This window comes from Phalaenopsis equestris, unplaced genomic scaffold (genome assembly GCF_001263595.1).
Source record: "Phalaenopsis equestris unplaced genomic scaffold, ASM126359v1 Scaffold000002, whole genome shotgun sequence".
Classification (NCBI taxonomy): Eukaryota; Viridiplantae; Streptophyta; class Magnoliopsida; order Asparagales; family Orchidaceae; genus Phalaenopsis; species Phalaenopsis equestris.
The window spans coordinates 44,303,218-44,323,031 of NW_018164444.1; the positions used below are offsets into that span (position 1 = coordinate 44,303,218).

The 19,814-nt window shown below is 34.9% G+C and overlaps 1 protein-coding gene and 1 long non-coding RNA gene across 4 annotated transcripts; both read left to right on the plus strand.

The window, feature by feature from the left end:
- Positions 1–916: 916 nt before the first annotated feature.
- On the plus strand, positions 917–6,158 carry LOC110018050. Of its 3 annotated transcripts, none has more exons than XR_002293322.1 (5): positions 917–1,362; positions 5,072–5,350; positions 5,429–5,525; positions 5,608–5,737; positions 5,856–6,158. It is a non-coding gene; the product is annotated as an uncharacterized LOC110018050 (long non-coding RNA). The 3 variants fall into 3 exon arrangements; XR_002293323.1 differs by lacking the exon at positions 917–1,362 and adding an exon at positions 4,866–4,991; XR_002293321.1 differs by lacking the exon at positions 917–1,362 and having other exon boundaries at positions 4,866–5,350.
- An 8,397-nt stretch (positions 6,159–14,555) lies between these two features.
- On the plus strand, positions 14,556–15,512 carry LOC110036359 (transcription factor DIVARICATA-like). Its single transcript, XM_020740788.1, has 2 exons — positions 14,556–15,061; positions 15,141–15,512. Exons 1-2 carry the CDS (start codon positions 14,586–14,588, stop codon positions 15,313–15,315), a joined length of 651 nt encoding a protein of 216 aa, XP_020596447.1. The 5' UTR covers positions 14,556–14,585; the 3' UTR covers positions 15,316–15,512.
- Positions 15,513–19,814: the final 4,302 nt, after the last annotated feature.

A 19,814-nucleotide genomic window follows, 5' to 3' on the forward strand; every position in this document is an offset into this window, starting at 1 on the left:
GAGCCTATTAGAACCAACATATTAAAACTCAAATCAAGTTCCTGTAAGATTTGGGGAATGCCTTTGGTAAACCCTTGGAATTTTAGGGGCTTTATATCCTTAAAACACATACACATACACAACCACATACATAGTTCATATAAACACCACAATTCATACACAATTCACTAACCGACACCAAAATTAAATTTAAACAAAATGAAAGCCTTCATGAAATAAATTTGAGACCCTTCGACACGGGTTGAGCGACTCGTTGTCGAGAGGGTTCTGCTAGACCTTGGTCGTCGCTGAGGTAAGAACCAGTCGGCATTTCATTTGTCAGATAACTGCAATCAGATCGACAAATGTTATTTGCCGCGTCGCGCGTGAATCAAACTTCAATTGCCTCGAGCGCTGACAGACTTGTTCAGACGATCTCGAATGACGAAACAGATCACTCGAGCGCGTCTGGAACGTCAAAATTTTTTTTTTAATAAGAACACTCACATTGGTATGATTCCAAATGAGGAGAATCTCACGTATTTACATGCCTAAATCAAATAATAATAATAATAATAATTAAAGAAAACAACAACAGCAACACAAAACAAAGCACACGCACTCTCCCTCCATCTCTCCCACCGCTTCGGCCCTCGCCCTCGCCCTCGCCTTCGCCCCTTCTACCTCACGAAAAATTATTCCATACGAATCGGACACCGCACCCAACCTGCCGGCGGGGGCCGATCCCTCCGATCCGTACCGTAAATCACCTGATATACGGTCCGATGTATTTCGGTGGATCTTATCTAAATTTTTTTTTTTCCACCTGATATACGGTCCGATATATTTCGGTGGATCTTATCTAAATTTTTTTTTTTTTTAAAAAAGCGGATGAGGATCTGAGCCCGTAGGCAATAATTTCTCCCCCGGAAGCCCCTTCTACCTCACGGCATTGTGAGGCGACTCCCCATAACCTCTAGCCGAAAACCTCTCTTTCTCTGCGTCTAAAGCTTTGCCCGCATCACCTCACGCCCGCAAGTCCCCACACATCCGGGCTTCATATTGTGCTAGGTTTTCGGCTCTCAAAACTCCCTCTCCGGAAGCACTCGCTTGGCTAAACCCCTCTCCTCTTCGATACTTAATCGGGACATTACCCTGGTTCCTCCCGATCACCGCCCTCTCTTCCCAAAACCCTCGCCTATTTCATTTCAAGAGCAGCGTAGAAGTCTCTTGCCTGGTCGCGCTTTTGCTGTGCCGTAGAAATCAAAGCTCAGGCTTTTGCTTCGACGCTTTCTTACGGAGATAAGGGCAGAATATAGCGAGGAACCCTCCACGTTTTTTAGCTCCTCGCCTCTGCTTACTTGGCTTGGGTTTGTGCTATCGGTAAGATTTCGAGGTACTCACCTCAATTGAGTGCTTGTTTTAATCTTTGAAATGCTGCTATTATCTCGAGAATCACTTAGGAATCCTTTCTACTGTTGCTTGATTTCAAAATAAAATTTTTTTTTCCGGTTTCTGCTGTATTAAAGGTGTTGATTGCCGTTGCCGTCAGATTCTACCTCTTCGATTTTATGGGAAGGGAAGGGAGGTTTGGGAATCAGTTTAAAGTTACATTTTTTTTTTCTTTTGTGTTTGTGCTATTTTCAAATCAGAGAGGAGGCTTTCATTGCCGGTCTCTTGTTCTATTCTAAGGTCTTAAAAAAGCAGCAAAAGAAATAACAGTCAAATAGGACCATGTCAACTTTCTAGCAAGTCAATAAGAAAGCTACCAGAAAGAACACATAAACGAATGAGTTATTTTGGAAGGGTGTAACACCAGTGTGCATTAAAGCATACCATCTAGGCTCAAGTCACTGTTATCATTTGACATTATCACCTTGGATCATTTGAACTCAAGTCAAATAAAACACACGCACGACAGACTAAGATAGATCATAACTTCTGCCAATGAGCAAATATCTATCCACTTCATGGCTCTAATTAGATGCTTGAGGATATAGAAAAGTGGAAAGGGAATGGGGAATCAGAAGCCAAGTCCCGTTTTCATTCCATCGAAACATATCCACCTACCAGTTCTTTCCCAAGAACTCATGGAAACAGCGGTTACCCTCAAAAGTAAGGGTCTTCCAAGCCGCCCATAAATATATAAGAACTGAGTGATATGTATGTAAATCTCCCCTCTTAAATAAAATAACTTTAATCAACTGTAATGCCTTAATAGGTAAGATTATCATCTGATTAATAGGTACGTCAGCATCTATGCCACACAAATCCTCATATATTTGCCTATTTAGCGCCTAAGGATCCATATCTGCAACCATAATATTCAAGTAATATATAAAAAGAAAATCATGAGCATATATATATATATATATATCGAAAGTGAAATGCATCCCTTAACTTTTGTTTTGCATAGTTGTATCACTCCAAACTGCTAAAAGTTTACATATCAAACTTTAGGTGTTAGATATGTAAATAAATAAAAATTGTGTGACATGTATGTAAATGCCCTAAAAATTTTAAGTGGTGGAATGAAAAGCAGAGCCGTCAATATCAAGTTTAGTAGGAGTGTGCAAGCTAATAATTTTCAGGAAGATTTACATACACGCCACCCAATTTCTATGAATTTACATATCTAGCACCTCAAATTCAAATCTTACACATATACCAACCAAATCTTTCATATCATAAGAAAAAGATGCCACTGTTTATGTTTTAAATAGAAAATTCACTTCTTCATGCGTAGGTAAAATGATTTTCATATAAAAATTGAAGTTTAGGAATCAGATTATTTAAATACATAAAAACTAATCAGTATGTATGTGCATCTTCCTGAAGTTTCTCACAGAAGGGTAAAACTCTCCTTTCTTCCTCCTCTTTTTTTTGTGAAGGTGGTATGCATTCTATACACCTTAATGTATATATGTATTCCTCCTATATCTAGAACAGACGATAGATAACCTGCCTGCAAGCCTTCCAAGATATCCATGGCATGTACATCGGTTTCCTGCATGTAGGCCTTCCAAGTTATCCATGCCACATCTGCTTAAGCATATAATCATAGTCTCATTAAAATCATTAACAGAGAACTAGAGATATAGTTAATATGCCGCCCAAAACAATTCACTTGATCGATAAAAACTATCAACGTAAAGTTCGGTTGGATAACTTCCAGTCAAATACAAAATCACTCAAACCAAAATTTCAGTAAGTTTATAGCTGAACCCAATATCAAAAGTGATCCGATATGAGCCCAAATTAGCCCAACCATATGTGTAGCAAAAATTAATATTAAACAAAAGCATGCGGGAGGGGGTATCTTAATTTGTAAAGAATCGTAAGCAAGTATGGGAACGACAACGACAACAGAGCCTTAATCCCACTATGTGGGGTTGGCTACATGAATCCTTTTTCTCCATTGAGTCCTATTTAGTGTCATAGTTTCATTTAGTTCAAATAAATTAAGATCATTTTTTATACAATAAGCCCAAGTCTTCCTAGGTCTACCTCTGCCTTTTTTAACATAAGTCGAATCTAAAACATCTACTCTCCTAATAGAATCATCAGATGGTCGACGCGTTTAATGTGACCAAAGTGACCAAACCATCTAAGACGACTCTCTCTAATAAAGAATGATAAGTAATAAGAAAAAAAAGATACCTTACACTTGCTCGCCCACCAAATAGTATTGGGGCATTGACATACATACCATTCAATTCACATGTACTTAGATATGTAACATTTAAATTTTGCTATTTACATTTATACCATGCAAATCTTCCTTATTATAAACTAATATCTTAACTTAAAAGTGAAATATGCCTTTTCTTCCATAAGTTGGTATAATCGTAAAAAATCAAAGCTTGGGTGTTAGATATATCAATACATAGGAATTAAGTGTTATGTATATAAAACCTCTCTTTTAACCTTACAAGTGAATTCCAACTTGAAAGGGAGCATAGCAACGAATATTACGATCCTGGTTTGTGATTATTCTAAGTATGAGCTATGGAGAGAGGCTAGTGGAGGCAAGAAGAAAGGAAAGGCTATGGATTGGGTTCTCAGGCATAAGCCTACGACGCTCATCCCTTCTCCAATGTATTCACTGCATCTACTTCTACCGCCTAGGATGATGAGGTTTGTAGGTAGGTTGTCGCATTCACTGCAGATATTGAACCAAATTTGCTGCCCAACTCACTCAGATGAATTCTAAAATATTGGCTAAAGTGAAAATATAATTGGATTTGTTGTGGCGTCAAACAAACCTGAGAAGAAAACAACCAACATAAGATGATATTAAAGAGGAGGATGATGAGGGCACCGAGGAGGATTATGACGTTTTTTTTTTATTTCTATTTGTTTTATGAGACATGTCGAGCATGTTTTTTCTTATATGCGAATAGTTTTATTTTTAATTGAATGTATTGCCTTTATTTTTATGTTTAATTTGTGCGTTCATGCATGTGATTTTAGTTTAATAATTGCTTAGATTGGTTTTTTAGAGTGTGTGATGCATAATTGAATTTGTATCTGTGCACGATTGCAGGTTTGAAAATTATAATGAACGAAAGAAGATTATTTTTACTTTTTTCACTTGTTATCGTTTTTCGAGGTCTTTTTTACAGTTATCCAACACCGCCTCCAATCATCACTACCACACCAACACGACCACCAGTCGCGACCACAACACCACCACCGCCACCAACCACAACCAGCATACCGACACCGTCACCATCAATTGTTATTGATGCGTCGTCTAGTTCTAGCAGTACGAGCAACCGTCATCATCTCCGGGCAATGGGAACACATAAATTTTAATTTAATACTGACATCACGACTTTATATTTTTTTAATTTGATTGAGAATTAATAATATACTATTTTCAAATTTACTACCCCACACATGCCATACATTTCATTAAAGACATTATTCAGAGCAAGTACGATCACTTGTAATTATCCTGGAGGGAGATCACAACGACAGTTCACGATATGGGGTTTCGGGAGTTTGCAGTAAACCCCGAACACAATAATTTCAATTATGTATTTATGTTTATGAATCTAACATTTTTTGATTCAATGTACAAAAACAGTGGTTCTAGCCCCTTGAGGAGGAGCCACACATCTAGAGGAACTTCAAGCACAAGGCGAGCGACCGTCTTCTCCATAAGTTCAATGATATATGCCAGACACATAAACGCCCCTTGTGGCTCGACGAGGATGTATTCATCACCCTCGTTGGGGCCTAAACTCTCCCGAGTATCAGAAGAAGAGGGAGTGGGACAAGCAGAATCACCGCTCTGACTGCAGGGCCATGAGGGTCTTGAAGCACACTGTTGCGGTGCTCCCATACACGGAGTACAAGGAGGCTAGTAAGATTTATTTTCTCCATTAAATCTTTTTTTACATTAAATGTATGCTAAATGTATCATTGCACCGATGGACTCTAGAGAAAGGACGGGAGCCAACCGCTGCAGAGTTACACGAGCACGCTCATAGGTGACAACCAGATCAGTCCTAGTGGACAAAAGATCCCATGTGATTGAGGTAATTCACAAGATTAATTAGTATAAAATATAAATAACTAATTTATTTAGTCTCTAACTTGCATTAATTATATTTTTTGTAGGAGGCCTTTCAGAGGCTCAAGGAGAGCTAATCCCAACAATTGGATGGTGGTTCGATAACATCTCACCATTCTTCTGAGTAAGACCTATGGAGAGAGGCTATTGGCGACAAGAAGAATGACAGGTCTACAGGTTAGTTTCTCAGGCTTTGCTTATAATGTATGTTTGACCTCTAGCACATTTAGTACGCTTTGCTTATAATGTATGTTTGACCTCTAGCACATTTAGTACATCTACTTCTATTGCACAGGAGGAGGAGATTCGTTGTCAGGTTGCTGTTAAGGTTGCTACCCAGAAATCCACCCAACTAGCCACTCCAAGATTAGAGATGGAGCAGAAGATGAAATCAAAGATTGAAGCCGTGTTGAGTTCTGAACTGCAGAGGGGAACGCAACAAGTTCGGGATGACGATGATGATGAGAGGACCGACGAAGATGAATAGGATTTTTTTTTATGTTTGTATATATTGAACAATTTATTTATTCCAAACAATATTTATATTGGACAATTGTATATTTCATTTCGTTTAATGCAATTGTTTTTTCTTTGTGTATGTATATGATTTATGCGTTAATTAGTTTCATTACTGCAATGTGTTATGCTGTGTGGAAATCATATTGTCACGATTGCAGGTATTTAAATCATAGCGTTGAATGAGGAGTTTAATCTTTTTCCTGATGCTATAAGTTTTTGATGGCTTACCGACTATTTTACTACTCTCTGATTAAGTTTAGATAGCTATTCGATGAACTAGCTACACTTCACAGAGTGCTGCCCTTTTGTTACGACTACAATCGTCGATAATTATCCACAGTTAACCAAGGAGTGTGCTACTTTGCCGACGAAAGAATGACATTTTTATAGCAGAAGTGCAACACTTTTTTGACAGATATATACGTCTGTTATATTACTGATGAACACCAACGGTTAAACATGACATGTTTTTAACCAATATCGACAATTAATGTTTGTAGGATAACGGTCAGTTTTATAATAACTGTCGATAAATTTGTATCTAATTATATTACCAATAGGGCTGTCAATTTGGCCCATTGTTCGCGAACAGCTCGTGTTCAGCTTGTTAAACAGCTCGTGTTCGGCTCATTCATTAAGCCTAACTAGCCGAACACGAACAACTTCTTAAGCTCGACGAAAACAAACAAAAGTTTGTTCGCTTGTGTTCGGCTAGAATTGGATTGAAAATAAATAAATATACATAATAAATATTCCTAAATTAAATATGATAAATTATAATTAATTATTTTTTATACAAACAATTTTTTAGAAAAATTATTATTTTAATTTTATTTTAAAAATTAATTATCATAATAATTTTATATTATAACGGGTCAATTTCGAGCCGAATATGAACATGAATAAGTTTTTCGAGCCACACACAAATACACTGTTGCGAGTCATTTTGGACACGAGCCACTTTCGAATATGAGTCAATTTCGAACGAGCCGAACACGAGCCTAGCCTGAGCTCGGTCAGGCTTGGCTCGTTTACATCCCTAATTACCAACAATCTTTTTTTGCTATGTCGAATAACTATTGCTTGATCGTCAATAATTAAATTTCCTACACTTTTAATATTATTACCAACAGTATTTGATAATAGGTAATAAGTTAAATTCTTGTAGCGATATCCCTCTTTTTTGTGTTAAGGTATGGTTAGTTACTAAACCTACAAGCTTACCCATGAGCAACCCATAATTTTTTTTTCCTTTTGGCATTAATCAAAGGCTTTTGTCCATCGGTTAGGTATCCGGCGGTAAATCGACAACTAACCAACGGGTATATTTTCTTATCCTAACTGATGGCTTGTACTGTCGGTTATGTAACTAACAGTTAATCGATGACTTACCAAAAACTATGCTTTTAACATAAACGCCGGATATTATCTGTCAGTATGCCGTGAGACATTCCAAACCAATAGTTCGTGGATTATTGATAAGTGAAATAGCTATGTCCTCTGGGCTGTTGAAAAATCATTAATTTTTTATTGTCCGAAGGCAGTTTTACATTTACAGATGAAATTTGATCATTGAAAATATGCAAAATTCTTATAGTGGGTCAAGCAGCAATGGCCCGACGACGACCGTAGAGACCCAACCGATGTGCTTTGGCGGAGGCGGGGCTTAGGAATCCCCAAGAGCTTGGAGCTCCCTTCATTCTTCTTATCCTGGACTCCCCCTTCTCATGAAGAGATGTGTTTTATTTATAAAGTTTAGCAGTGGAATGGTCCATAAATACTGCATAAATCTGAATGACTCTATCGAATGAGCCAGACTAATTTCCTTGACCGAATATGATTTTACGAGTTTTTGAATACCTTAATAATACTAAAATTAAGCAACCTTAAAATAGTTGAAGTCATCTCATGGAAATACTCAATTTCACTAATAGCTCGTCAGATTTTGAGATCATTTAGTCTCCCAAAACATATCTCAAGCTTCTCTTTAAGTTTTAGCTGCATGATTTGGGCTCAAATTGGATCATTTTTTAATGTCATTTTGTTTGTCTCATTAAGACACTTCATTTGATTATAAATTCAAATTTAAATTTTGAAGGTTCCGGTTAACATGCACGCCGAGATATAACACGCCACGTACGCATGTGTGTGTGTAAAGAGAGATAAATACAATAGAAAAAAACAAGAGCAGATCAGTGAACCAAGGAAACCGGGATCTTCCGCATGACCCCTTCAAACAAAGCTTCTAATAAAAAAAAAATCTTATTGTTATCTTCGTTCTTAATTAATGTCCTTTACATCAAACAGAACAAGAAACATACCAATCTAATCTCTTAGCCAAGTTCAAAACCCAGCAGTTGCTTGTCGCCTTCTATCTAACAGCTGCAATGCATCAACATCTTCCCATCTATAAAACCACGAGTTATCTCCACCTGGTCCACAACTCTTCTCCATTTTTTTCTATTTTTTTTCTCAATTGAAAAACCAGCAGCCATGGCCATCGTCTCCTTCGTTCAAGCTCACTTTCTTCCTCTTCTCAATACCTTGGCCGCAGGCCCCATCATGGGGTTTTCCGGCGTTCGTGCGCCGTGTTATAACTGCAGAGCGTATAATGAGAAAAAATTTGCAGGGAAAGATTCTTCTGCTCGTTACTTGCAGAAAAAAGTGAGGTGATTTGTATGGATACGAGAACTTAATTTTTAGCTATATGTAGTGTTTGCATGGCTACATGTTTTATGGCACATGAGACTCTAATAATAATGATGGGTTAATGTCGTGTATTTTTTATGATGTTTAACGTTAGTATGTTGTAGAAATTTTGAAGCTTTGATTTTGTTTTAATCACTGAGATTTTTCTCGGTTGAAGAGTGGAGAAATCATTTTGTTGGGGATGATAACATGAGTCAGCGAGTTTGGATGATTTATTGAATGAAGTTTATCATGTAAAGTTGGCAATGATATGTCAAACATTATAAAACTAATAGTATTTAATTTTGTTTTGAAGTCAAATATATGATTTTTAATGCGCACGTCAGATAGTGGTTCGGATGAGCCGTCGTGCGACGGCATGGCCACATTCGGAATGCTAGCCAGACGTTGAAGAATATCTAATTATTTAATAAAATTTTCATAAATTAGTAGCAAGAAAATATTCTTTTCGATGAGCACAATCATGATAGATGAAATATATTATTCTCTCAACTCCTTCTGAGTAAGCTCAAAAAATATCTAAGTTGAAATGCAACACAAATGCAAAAAAATATAAAAATACAAAAAAGGCAATGAAAAGTAAAAGTATAAACCATGTTATTCCTATGATAATAGAAACTCATAATCAATTCTCATATCCTCTTGCCAAAAAAAAGGACATTATAAAACAACCCAGCTATCAAAATAACAAGGCATAAACACACATCATATAAGCAAACTTGTATAACAACTGTGTTAGAGTGAAATTGTCTCCCCATTTTCAATATGCATTATTTCCTAGAGCACCATTGTAATTGAAGATCTCATCTCATATAAAAAATTCAACGTTTTCAAGCAAATACTTAATCTCACCACTAATCAAGTCTTCCAATAGTAATTAAAAGGTTAAAGATGAACTCACCCAAAATGTTTTCATATGATGTAAAGTAATCCTTGAAACCAACAATTTCTTCTTGTTCAAGTTAAGAACATGCAAGAAGACCACATAAATGCTTCTTCCAATGAATATAATTGGGCCTGTCAAAGAACTAAAGAAGATGATTAAAAATGAGGAAGCTGACTTGAGCTCTCTTTAAAAAATATTAGTTATAAGAAAAATCTTAATTAAATTAAAGAATTTTTTTTTTCTAAAGAGGGACTTTTTTCATTCAATCTAAGATCAATTTTAAAATTATTCATTAGCTTTAAAATCTATTTAATAGTGTTGACAATGATTTATCTTCAGTTTAGAAGTGGGGCTTCTTATTATTTCTAAAATACACCATGCAACTTGTTATGCCTTTATAATGTTGGATATTAAAAACACTACTCGAGTTAGTTTAAGTGCCAAAATTTTCAATGATGCTTGAGAGATTATTGGAAAATTATTCTTAAAGTTGTAAGGAAATTTTTAAAATAACAAGAATATCTAATTATTTTAAACACATAATTTTTTTTTTATTCACAAAAAAATAAATAAATAAACAAAATGATTATCTCATCAATGACTTCAAAAATTTTCCTTATTAAAATACTTTTTAGAAAAGTATTGGTAGACTTCTTACTAAGAAAATAAAATTCATTCTTCCTAAGATCATATTTCCTTCTCAAGTAACCTTTATGGAAAGTAGAAATACAATTAAGAATATTATTTTTGCTATAAAGCTTTTGAAAAAATGAAATAAAATCTTAATCCAAAATTTTTATGTGATGAAGTTGATTTTAAAAGTAATTAAAAGTTCAATTCTAATTATAAGAAAATATATGTCTAATTAAAGAAAATATATCTGTATAAGTAAACCCTAAAAAGTATAAACTCCATAATATAAATTTTTATATATTGACAACAAGCTCGTGTCGATTTATTATGCACATATCCTATATAGAATTATCATGCTTGAATATTTCTTTAACATAAATTCAAGAAAGACATATTATGATAAAGTAAAGACTTAACTTTGGTTGCACCATATTAGGCCTTTGATTATGCTAAAAGCTCAGCGTAATCATTTTTTTTTCATTTTGCTCAATAGTTGGTCAACTGGATCATGAATGCATACCTTTAATTTTTTCCTATACAATCATTAATGATGAGCTACATTGATTTTTTATTCTAACTCTAGTCTCAAAGATTTTTTTTTTTCATTATCTCGGTTTCTTTTTCATGCTATTAATATGGAGGTTCTATTTTGTGTCATTAAAGAAAAGCTTCATTCAAAGTGATGGTCACATAGATAGGGAAGTTATTAGCAGAATTCAATTTAGTTGGTTGAAGTGGAGGAATACATCAGGCCTATTGTGTGATAGAAAAGTATCGCTTAGACTTAAAGGAAATTATATGATGGTGGTGAGACCTATGTACAATGCTCTATGGCACAAAATATTGGCTTTTAAAAGATGGACATAAAACAAAGTTAAGTGTTGCTAAGATGAGAATGCTTGGATGGATTAGTGGCTTGACATTTAGAGACAAAATGCGAAATGAATATATATGTGATTGGGTTGGTGTAGCTCTAGCGACAAAGAATATTCGAGAGAGTCATCTTAGATGGTTTGTTCACATTGAATGTCGACCATTTGATAATCTGTTTATGAGAGTAGATGTTTTAGATTTGACTTATATTATGAAATGCAGAAGTAGACTTAAAAAGACTTGGGCATATCATATAAAAGATGATCTTAATCTATTAAAATTAAATGACAATATGAGACTCAATAGGACGCAATGGAGAAAACGAATTCAGGCAGCTAACCTCACATAGTGGGATCAAAGGCTTGTTGTTGTTGTCGTTGCAAGCAAAGTTTGATAATAATAATTATAAACTAATCACAAAAAATGGAATCTCAAAATTTTGCTTGATGCTTTCTAATAACTTTCTTTTTTTTTAATAATCTAATTGGATAATTTCTATTTGAGTAAAAAAAATGATATGAATGTGTTCTTTATATATATTCAGAGAATTTCACCAACAACTCTTATCCAAACTTCAATAAAAAATACTCCCAATATATAAGTCATATCTTTAAGGCTTGCCAAGGTTAATTATGCTTGAGGATATATCTAGAAGATACTCTTGATTACTAATAACTATTTGTATTTTAATTCATTGGAATTATTATAAAAAAAAAAGACTTTCATTTAGTGATTATTGTTTTAATAAGATAATCTAAATTTTTATGATACTTATCTATATGGTAGTGATGAATCACTATAATAAAGTGAGTTAATTATCTCTACATATAAAGAAACTATATATAAATGATTATTGAATTATTTAGGACTTTCAAAATAGCATGATGGGCTAAAAGGCTTGGTAGCAATGGTAATAAAATTCAAGACGACATGGGCCCATCTTAGGCTTTCAGGCCTGAAGCCATTTTGCCATATAGAATTAGTTTCAATATTCAAAATTAAACAAAAATTGAGATTCTTAAATAAATCATCTCATTAAAGCGTATTGAGAAGGTGTAGAACTTATAATCCTTGAAGGTATAAGTTAAAGAATTCACAGATGAAAGATGAAAATGAGCCAATCCAACTATACATAATTAGAGCTACTCAATTGTAGTTATGATCTTGTCTTGGTTAGAACTTCTACTCTATACTGTACTACATACTAAAAGTTTAAGCTTATATAAAATAGTCTATGACTATTGAATGGCGGTTGTCTCGTGATCATTGTCAAGAACACTTGGATTTATTGAATGACGTCCACCTCGTGATTATTGTCATTATCATATGTAACTTCTTCGATCTTCTACATCATATTCATAAAAGATAAAACTAATCATTCATATACAATATTTCTTATATAGTAGTGCACCTATAAAATATGTCTATATGAGTCTTAAAGAGATCCAACAACCACAATGGAAGGGACGTGACAAGTAAGGGCCCACCAGGAGAAACTTATAGGTCCACCCTTCGACCGCCTGGCTCAGGTTAGCCGGGTGCCATCCAAACATTATATCAGGTGATGATTGAGGGCCTTCCAAAAGGATATCCCGGTTGAATTCCTTCACGATTGGTTCAGCGGGGTTTCTCACTCGGACCGGACGAACAATAATAGTCGCTCAAATCTTTGGCGGGTTCCCCACATCCTTCAACCGATCCCCAAACCTATGGTCGCCTAGATTATATACCGAGTCGGGTGCCTTTTCAAATTCTCGACCCTACTAATGCATATTACCTAAAATACCCCCTACTGTCCTTACTTTACTAGGGGTACATATGTAATCCTACGATCCCCTTATCTATAAATAGGAGGTTCATTTCATGAACAAATATTACACAATTTTACTGTTCATTACTTTGTTCTCTCTGTTTTTCTCTTTTCTTCGCTCTATAACTTGGTTATATCTCCCAGAAGCTTTCAAATTCAACGACTAGATTCTTCAAATTTTATCATGCACGTGCTTCAATTTTTTTTTTTACATAAAAAAATTAATGTCTATTTTATCTTTTATTTATGTGTGCGAAATTTTTTTTTTTAATTAAGAGCATTTTTCCTTATCTTGGTAAACAATCCAATGCATGGTATATATTCATATTCGTTCGAGCAGGTGGAAGAGCCCCAACAAAAACTACATCCGAAAATTAAAGCAAGCCGTCGCAATCGGCCCGCCGGCCGCCCACGCTGTCGAAGCTTTGGAGCCGCAGAAACGCTCCCCATATGAACCAAAAAGAACGGCAGAGATTGGCCTACAATGACCTCTGGCATTTTGATCCCTCACCGTGGCTTCACGTGTGCATTCCCACGCTTATCCATCACACCGCCTTATGCTTGTCGGGATGGTAGAAACGTGTGCTTCACATTTTTATTTAAGTTTATGAATTTGTTTGATGCTCTATGGTTGAATATATTCCAAGAATCTAAGACTAATTGTTATCACCCATTATTCTAGTGAATGTCGATATGTGTATTTGCTTTCGTTTGGCAAAGCAACTTCACGTTTGATAATGCAGTGAATCTCTGTTCCGTTGTAGCGAATGTTGATATATATACTTGCTTTCGTTTGGTAAAACAGCTTCACTTTCGAGAATACAGAGAAGCTCCGTGTATTTGTTTTCGTTTGTTAAATTAGCTTCTTTAGAAGTTATTTCAATACAACGATAATTTTGCTCACCATGACTTAAAAGAGTTTTGCTAAATGTTGAAACTTTTTCAAATAAAGGGTTAGTTTTGAAAAATGATTCATTTTGAGTAGGAACTCAATTGGAATCCTAATACTTTAGTTGAGTAATATTTAAGAGATTCGATGGCAATATTAATATGAATTTTCTTCTTATAGGACAACAATTCTTAATTTACTTCTAATTTATATAGGCATGGACAATATTTTTTATAAAATTAATAAACTTAATGTTTCTTCTATATAACAACTATATGTGAATACCATTCCATCATTTTTTTATAACTTAATCATCTAACAAATTAAGTAAAACACAAACATGATAATCATATGATATCTTACAATTTACTCAATAGCATATTTTATTAAAAAAAAAACATTATAATACAGGGGCAAAATTGTCATTTGTGCAAAAATAATTACAAAACAATTGTTTTTCCAACATCACAAATCAAACAATCAATAAGTTATATTCGGATTAACAACTAATCTAGATCAGCTATTTATCAACAACTTATCTGGATCAGCTGTTTATCAGCAACAACTTATTAATAAGCGGCAACTGCCTCAAATAGACCCTAAGACATAGCCAATCGCTTATATATCTATTTGCAAACCATTTATAATCGTACTATTTTATAATATATTTGGTTTTCGATCATTTAAATATTTCGATATCTATATTATGATTTTAATAATGTTAAAAAGAGGAGTTCATCGCTATCAAGGGCAATTGCTCTATAAATCGCCCGGTGCGGTGTCCATGCGGACCAGCAACCCGACAAAGCGCTATCACCACCTTCCAGTTTCTTCTCCCAAGGCAAACATGTACCGCAACCACCAGCACGACGCCACCAGCTCCAGCATGATTCCGGCAAAGTGGACGACGGAGGAGAACAAGGCGTTTGAGAAAGCTCTCGTCGACATGCCAGACGATACTCCAGACCGTTGGTTTAGGATCTCATCCCAGATCCCCAATAAGTCGCCGGAAGACGTCCGCCTCCATTACATCGCTCTCCTCCACGATATCGCCCTCATAGATTCCGGCGGATTTGATCTCTATGACGAAGACGAGGAAGATTCCGGCGGCCGATCACCGGAGCAGCATCCGGCGAAGGATGGGAGGAAGAAAGGGGTTCCTTGGACGGAAGAGGAGCACAGGTACGTTTTGTTCTTTTAGGGCTTTGATGTGTTTGGGGATTTAGGGTTTGATGATTGATTTTGGGGGTATTGATTGTAGGAGGTTTTTGGAGGGATTGGAGAGATTCGGAAGAGGGGATTGGAGGAATATATCGAGATGGGCGGTGAGGACGAGGACGCCGACGCAGGTGGCGAGCCACGCGCAGAAGTTTTACTTGAGGCAGACCGTGAAGAAGGAGACCAAGAGGAAGAGTATTCATGATATCACTACTTGAGACCAACTAGGTCTTGTCATGTTGTGTGGAGAGAGATTCAAAATGTTGTACTAAGTGGTATATATTTTTTAATATATTGTTATAGATATAATATTAAAATAATAAATGCAATTGATTTTATGTAATAATTTATCATTAGATTTATATAGATAAAAGAGTGGATGAGGATGTGATGTTTTTTTTTTATGAGTTTGAATTGTACTTTGTCAAATTAAGCTATTTATTTTTCTAATTCTTTGAGTGGAGAGGTAGAGAACTAAGTCAATATGCATGCTTGATGGACATGTCCCAAATAATATGGAAGGGGTTGATGAAGGTATTGGGCTCCAAAATTTGTGTTTGATGGAGATTTTGAAGCGGGTGATCAAGTCTGTATTGATGAATTTTTTATGGTTAGTGTTGGTGATGATCAAAATTAAATGATTGAATTTATGTTGAAAGTGCGTATTATTATTGTGAGATGTGTTTTATCATAATCAATTAAGTCGTAATTGTGTAGGTTAAGAACTTAAGATGATGTCTCGTTAAAATCTGGTCTCATTGTACAAAAATGATCTGCGTAAGAATCATTACATTGATAATTAAAATCTTTGAATTATTAAAGTTTTATTTCTATGTTCATAATAATTTGCCATATATTTTTTTAAGATAAAAATTTTATTTTCACATTAAATAAAAAAAATTACAATCAAAGAAGCCTTTCATGTCAAGTTCGTTATGGGATATGGCTTGAGTAATTATGTTTTAAATTTGACTCTTAAGTCAATTATTTTCAAGGTATCGACATAAAAATTCTTTGGGAGTTATAGGCTGAAGATTTCAATATGATTCAATTGATTTTTTTCTTTGCTTAGCAAAGTTTGTATTGGATTTTGACAAGTTAAAGAAAAAATGTGTACAATAATAAAGCCAACTTAGCACTTTCATTATTGCTAGCAATTAGCACCTTAAAATAAATCATTTTTCTTTTAGCCAAATATTATATTATAGCCTCAAAATGATCTCATGATAATTTCACTAAGCTAAAAATTAAATATGCAAGATCACTTTTAGGCCAAAATCTCATTGAAACATTAAAAATGATCCAGATAGATTTGATTTAGGTTTAGATTTGACATGTATAGCTCAAATACAATCCAACATGCAACATGAAATTTCATAAATACATGCTCTTAATTAGACAATTGTTGATTCTAACATGCAACAAGGTGTTCTTTGTGGATATTTGACAAATCTTGGTTATGAGTATGGGTGTAATCCTAATGGTGTTATGTTATGGGAAAACAAAAATTGGGTTATATATTTGATTCAAATTTTATGCAACACTTTAAAATTATAGATTTCATTTCTAAATTATTAAAAATACATTGTAAAAATTCATAGAATGTATTGTTTATTAATGGATCAAAATATAAAGATTTTGAGTACTCCAAACCTTAAAAAGTGTGTTTTTTAAGATTCAGATGCTATTAATAAATGTAAGTTATTCAATTCTTATTTTATAAATATTTAACATTGGGATTTTACACACAAAGTTAACAGTAACAATCGAGGAGACTTACGAGCTGGCCAATCAAGTTAGGACTTGTTCAAACTAACGTTTTGACTCATCAACCTTCATTCACGAGTCATTTATTGAATTGTGCATAAGCTGGCTTAACTCAGTCACGCAATAGATACAATTAAACTAAGGGGTGATTTTTAATTAAAAATGAATCGGTGTTATGTGCTTAACTAGAGATAAAAAAATGCTTCAAAATTGAATCAATTTTTTAACTCGAAGTGAGCTTGGGTTAAGTGTGAATTTGCATGAAACATACCAAAGTAGCCCAAAAATAAATTGAAATGTAATATATATACCCCTAGATTTTTACAAAACCCTTTAATATCATATAATAGAATAAAAAATTACCCTTATAAAACTAAATACTTAATAATAATTTAATATTAGTTATATGTTTAATTTAATAATCATTTTTTATAATTGTTTTAGAACATTTATAGGGATAGAGTTTTAAAATTAAATACTCACTACTTATTTTTTAAGTTCAACATATATCGCTTAAATTTTGATTCTACAACAATGTATATAAAATCACTCATAGAAATATTCTCTGAAAGTTCTTGATCAATTTTGTCCTCTTTATATAATTATTGCTCTTATAAAGTTATGCTTGTGTGTGTGCGCACGCGCACACAAGTGGATATATATAGAGGATTTAACATTGTGCAAGGTCAACTCTAAGGGTTCAAACCTCTCCCTAAACCTCCTAGAGTCGCCCTCTGCAAATAGAGAGGATTTAACATTAGATTTCTCAATCTCATCCTCAAAGACATATTACTCTGTTGGATTGTCTTTCAAAAATTAAGAAAATTGGCTAGTCATCACCCCATCCACTAAGTCAATCCTAAATCAATGATCGTCACTTCAGTCTTAGGAATATCTCATAGACTTCGTGATATCAAATGTTGATTTGCCTTACTGGTGGCTAAGAATCGTCTTCCTAAAATAAGGAGAATCTCCTTATCCTCCTCCATGTCCAGAACTACAAAATCAGTAGGGAATATGAAGCTTCATACCTTAACTACACACCCTAAATGATACCTATGAGAAAGGCTAAGGATTTATCAGATGGTGAGTGTAGCTTCCCCTTGTTCAAGTCATTTGAAAATTGGCAGTGCTATCAAATTAATGCTAGCTCCCAAATCACAAAGGGCCCTCCTAACAAATTGATCTCCTATGGCACATGAGATAGTGAAAATACCAGGGTTCTTCATCTTTTCAGGTAGCTTCTTTAACAAGATTGCACTACACTCTTCAATTAGTGTCATGATCTCTCTATTCCCTAATTTTTTTTTTTGCTTCAACACATCCTTCATAAATTTGACATAACTAGGCATTTGTTGTAAGATTTCAACAAAAAAAATGTTGATGGTTAACTTCTTGAAGACCTCTAGAAACCTAGAAATTTGCTGATCCAAACTCTATTTTTTCAACATATGAGAGAATAGAGGTGGAAGTATCTCAAGTTTCTTCTTGATAGGAGTTTCAGGTTTTTAAGTTTCTTTAGCAGGTCTTTTCTCCTCCTTTCAAATCAGACTCCACATCTATGTGAGTGTTCATAATCCTTGAAGTTTCATCTAAATCCCCACCACTCCTAAATTTTACTACTTGGACTTGCTCCTTCCCTTTCTCGTTGGGGGTTACTTCAATGTTACTAGGGAGTGCTCCTGGGGTCCTATGGTTGAAACAGTTCACTAATTGCCCCAATTGTCCCCAGTGTTCCTAATTGATACCCCATGCCTTTGTGTTACCAGATGCTATTATCTCACCAACTCCTCTAATGTGGCTAGCTTTTAGGTTTGATTAGGGTGAAATATAGGAGGTTGGGCTGTTTTTTGTCCTTTAAAAAATTGGTTTTGTGCTCCTCTTAAATTGGCTTGATTATTGTTGTTCCATTGTAGGGTTAGGGTGTTGTTTCCATCCAGATTGTAGTTATTGGAGTAAGAGTTGTTGGCTTGGTTATGATTTCTAGTGGCATTTAGAACTTCTATGTGGGGTGAGGCTAGTAATGCACTTGCAACGAGATTATCTAATTTCCTTGATATGACCAAAACTTGGTTAGCTAAGATATTTAGGACATCTGTTTCATGCACACTAGTTACCTTCTTGGGTTGCACCCTCTTTGTAGGCCATTGAAAGTTGTTGGTAGTCATCTCCGCAATCGGTTCATAGGTTTCCTCATAAGGCTTAAACATCAGCAAGAACATCTATAATGGACTTAAGAGAACCTTCAAGTCCATTATAGAAGGTTTGGATGATTAGCCAATTGGGTAAGGCATGGTGAGGAAATTTCCTCAGTAACTCCTTAAATCACTCTCAGGCCTCAAAAATGGTCTCTCCCTCAAATTGTGCAAATGATGTGACGTCATTCCTAAGTTTAACAGTTTTAGAAGGAGGGAAATACTTAGCTAAGAATTGATGGGGGCCAAATCATTCCAAGTGGTAATAGATCCTGGGGCTAAGGATTTCATCCACACCTTGGCTTTATCCTTAAGGCAAAAGGGGAAAAGCCTTAGTCTAAAAACGTTGTTGGGGACATTGTTATACCTAAATGTGACAAAAAATTTTAGGGAGTTTTTCAAGTGTAGATTTGGGTCTTCTGTGGGCCCCCCAAACTGGTTATGTTGAACTATTTGAATCATGAAAGATCTCAGTTCAAAGGTATTTGCTTCTACTGCAGGTTAATAGATGCTAATGTGAATCTCCTCAGTAGTGGGTTGGCCAAGTCTCTAAGAGGCCTCATGTTTATCCAGAAGGTGAGTCATTTATATAAATTTTTCAGGTTCAACGAGTGCTCTCCTACGACGTCTAAAAGTCTGTTCAATTTCAGGGTCAAATGGTGTTAATCAGTGTGTGCACTCCTACACATACATTGGTGGACAAGTGAATGTAAACTCACACACTAGTGATTCTGGACTCAAAGAAAAAGACTAAA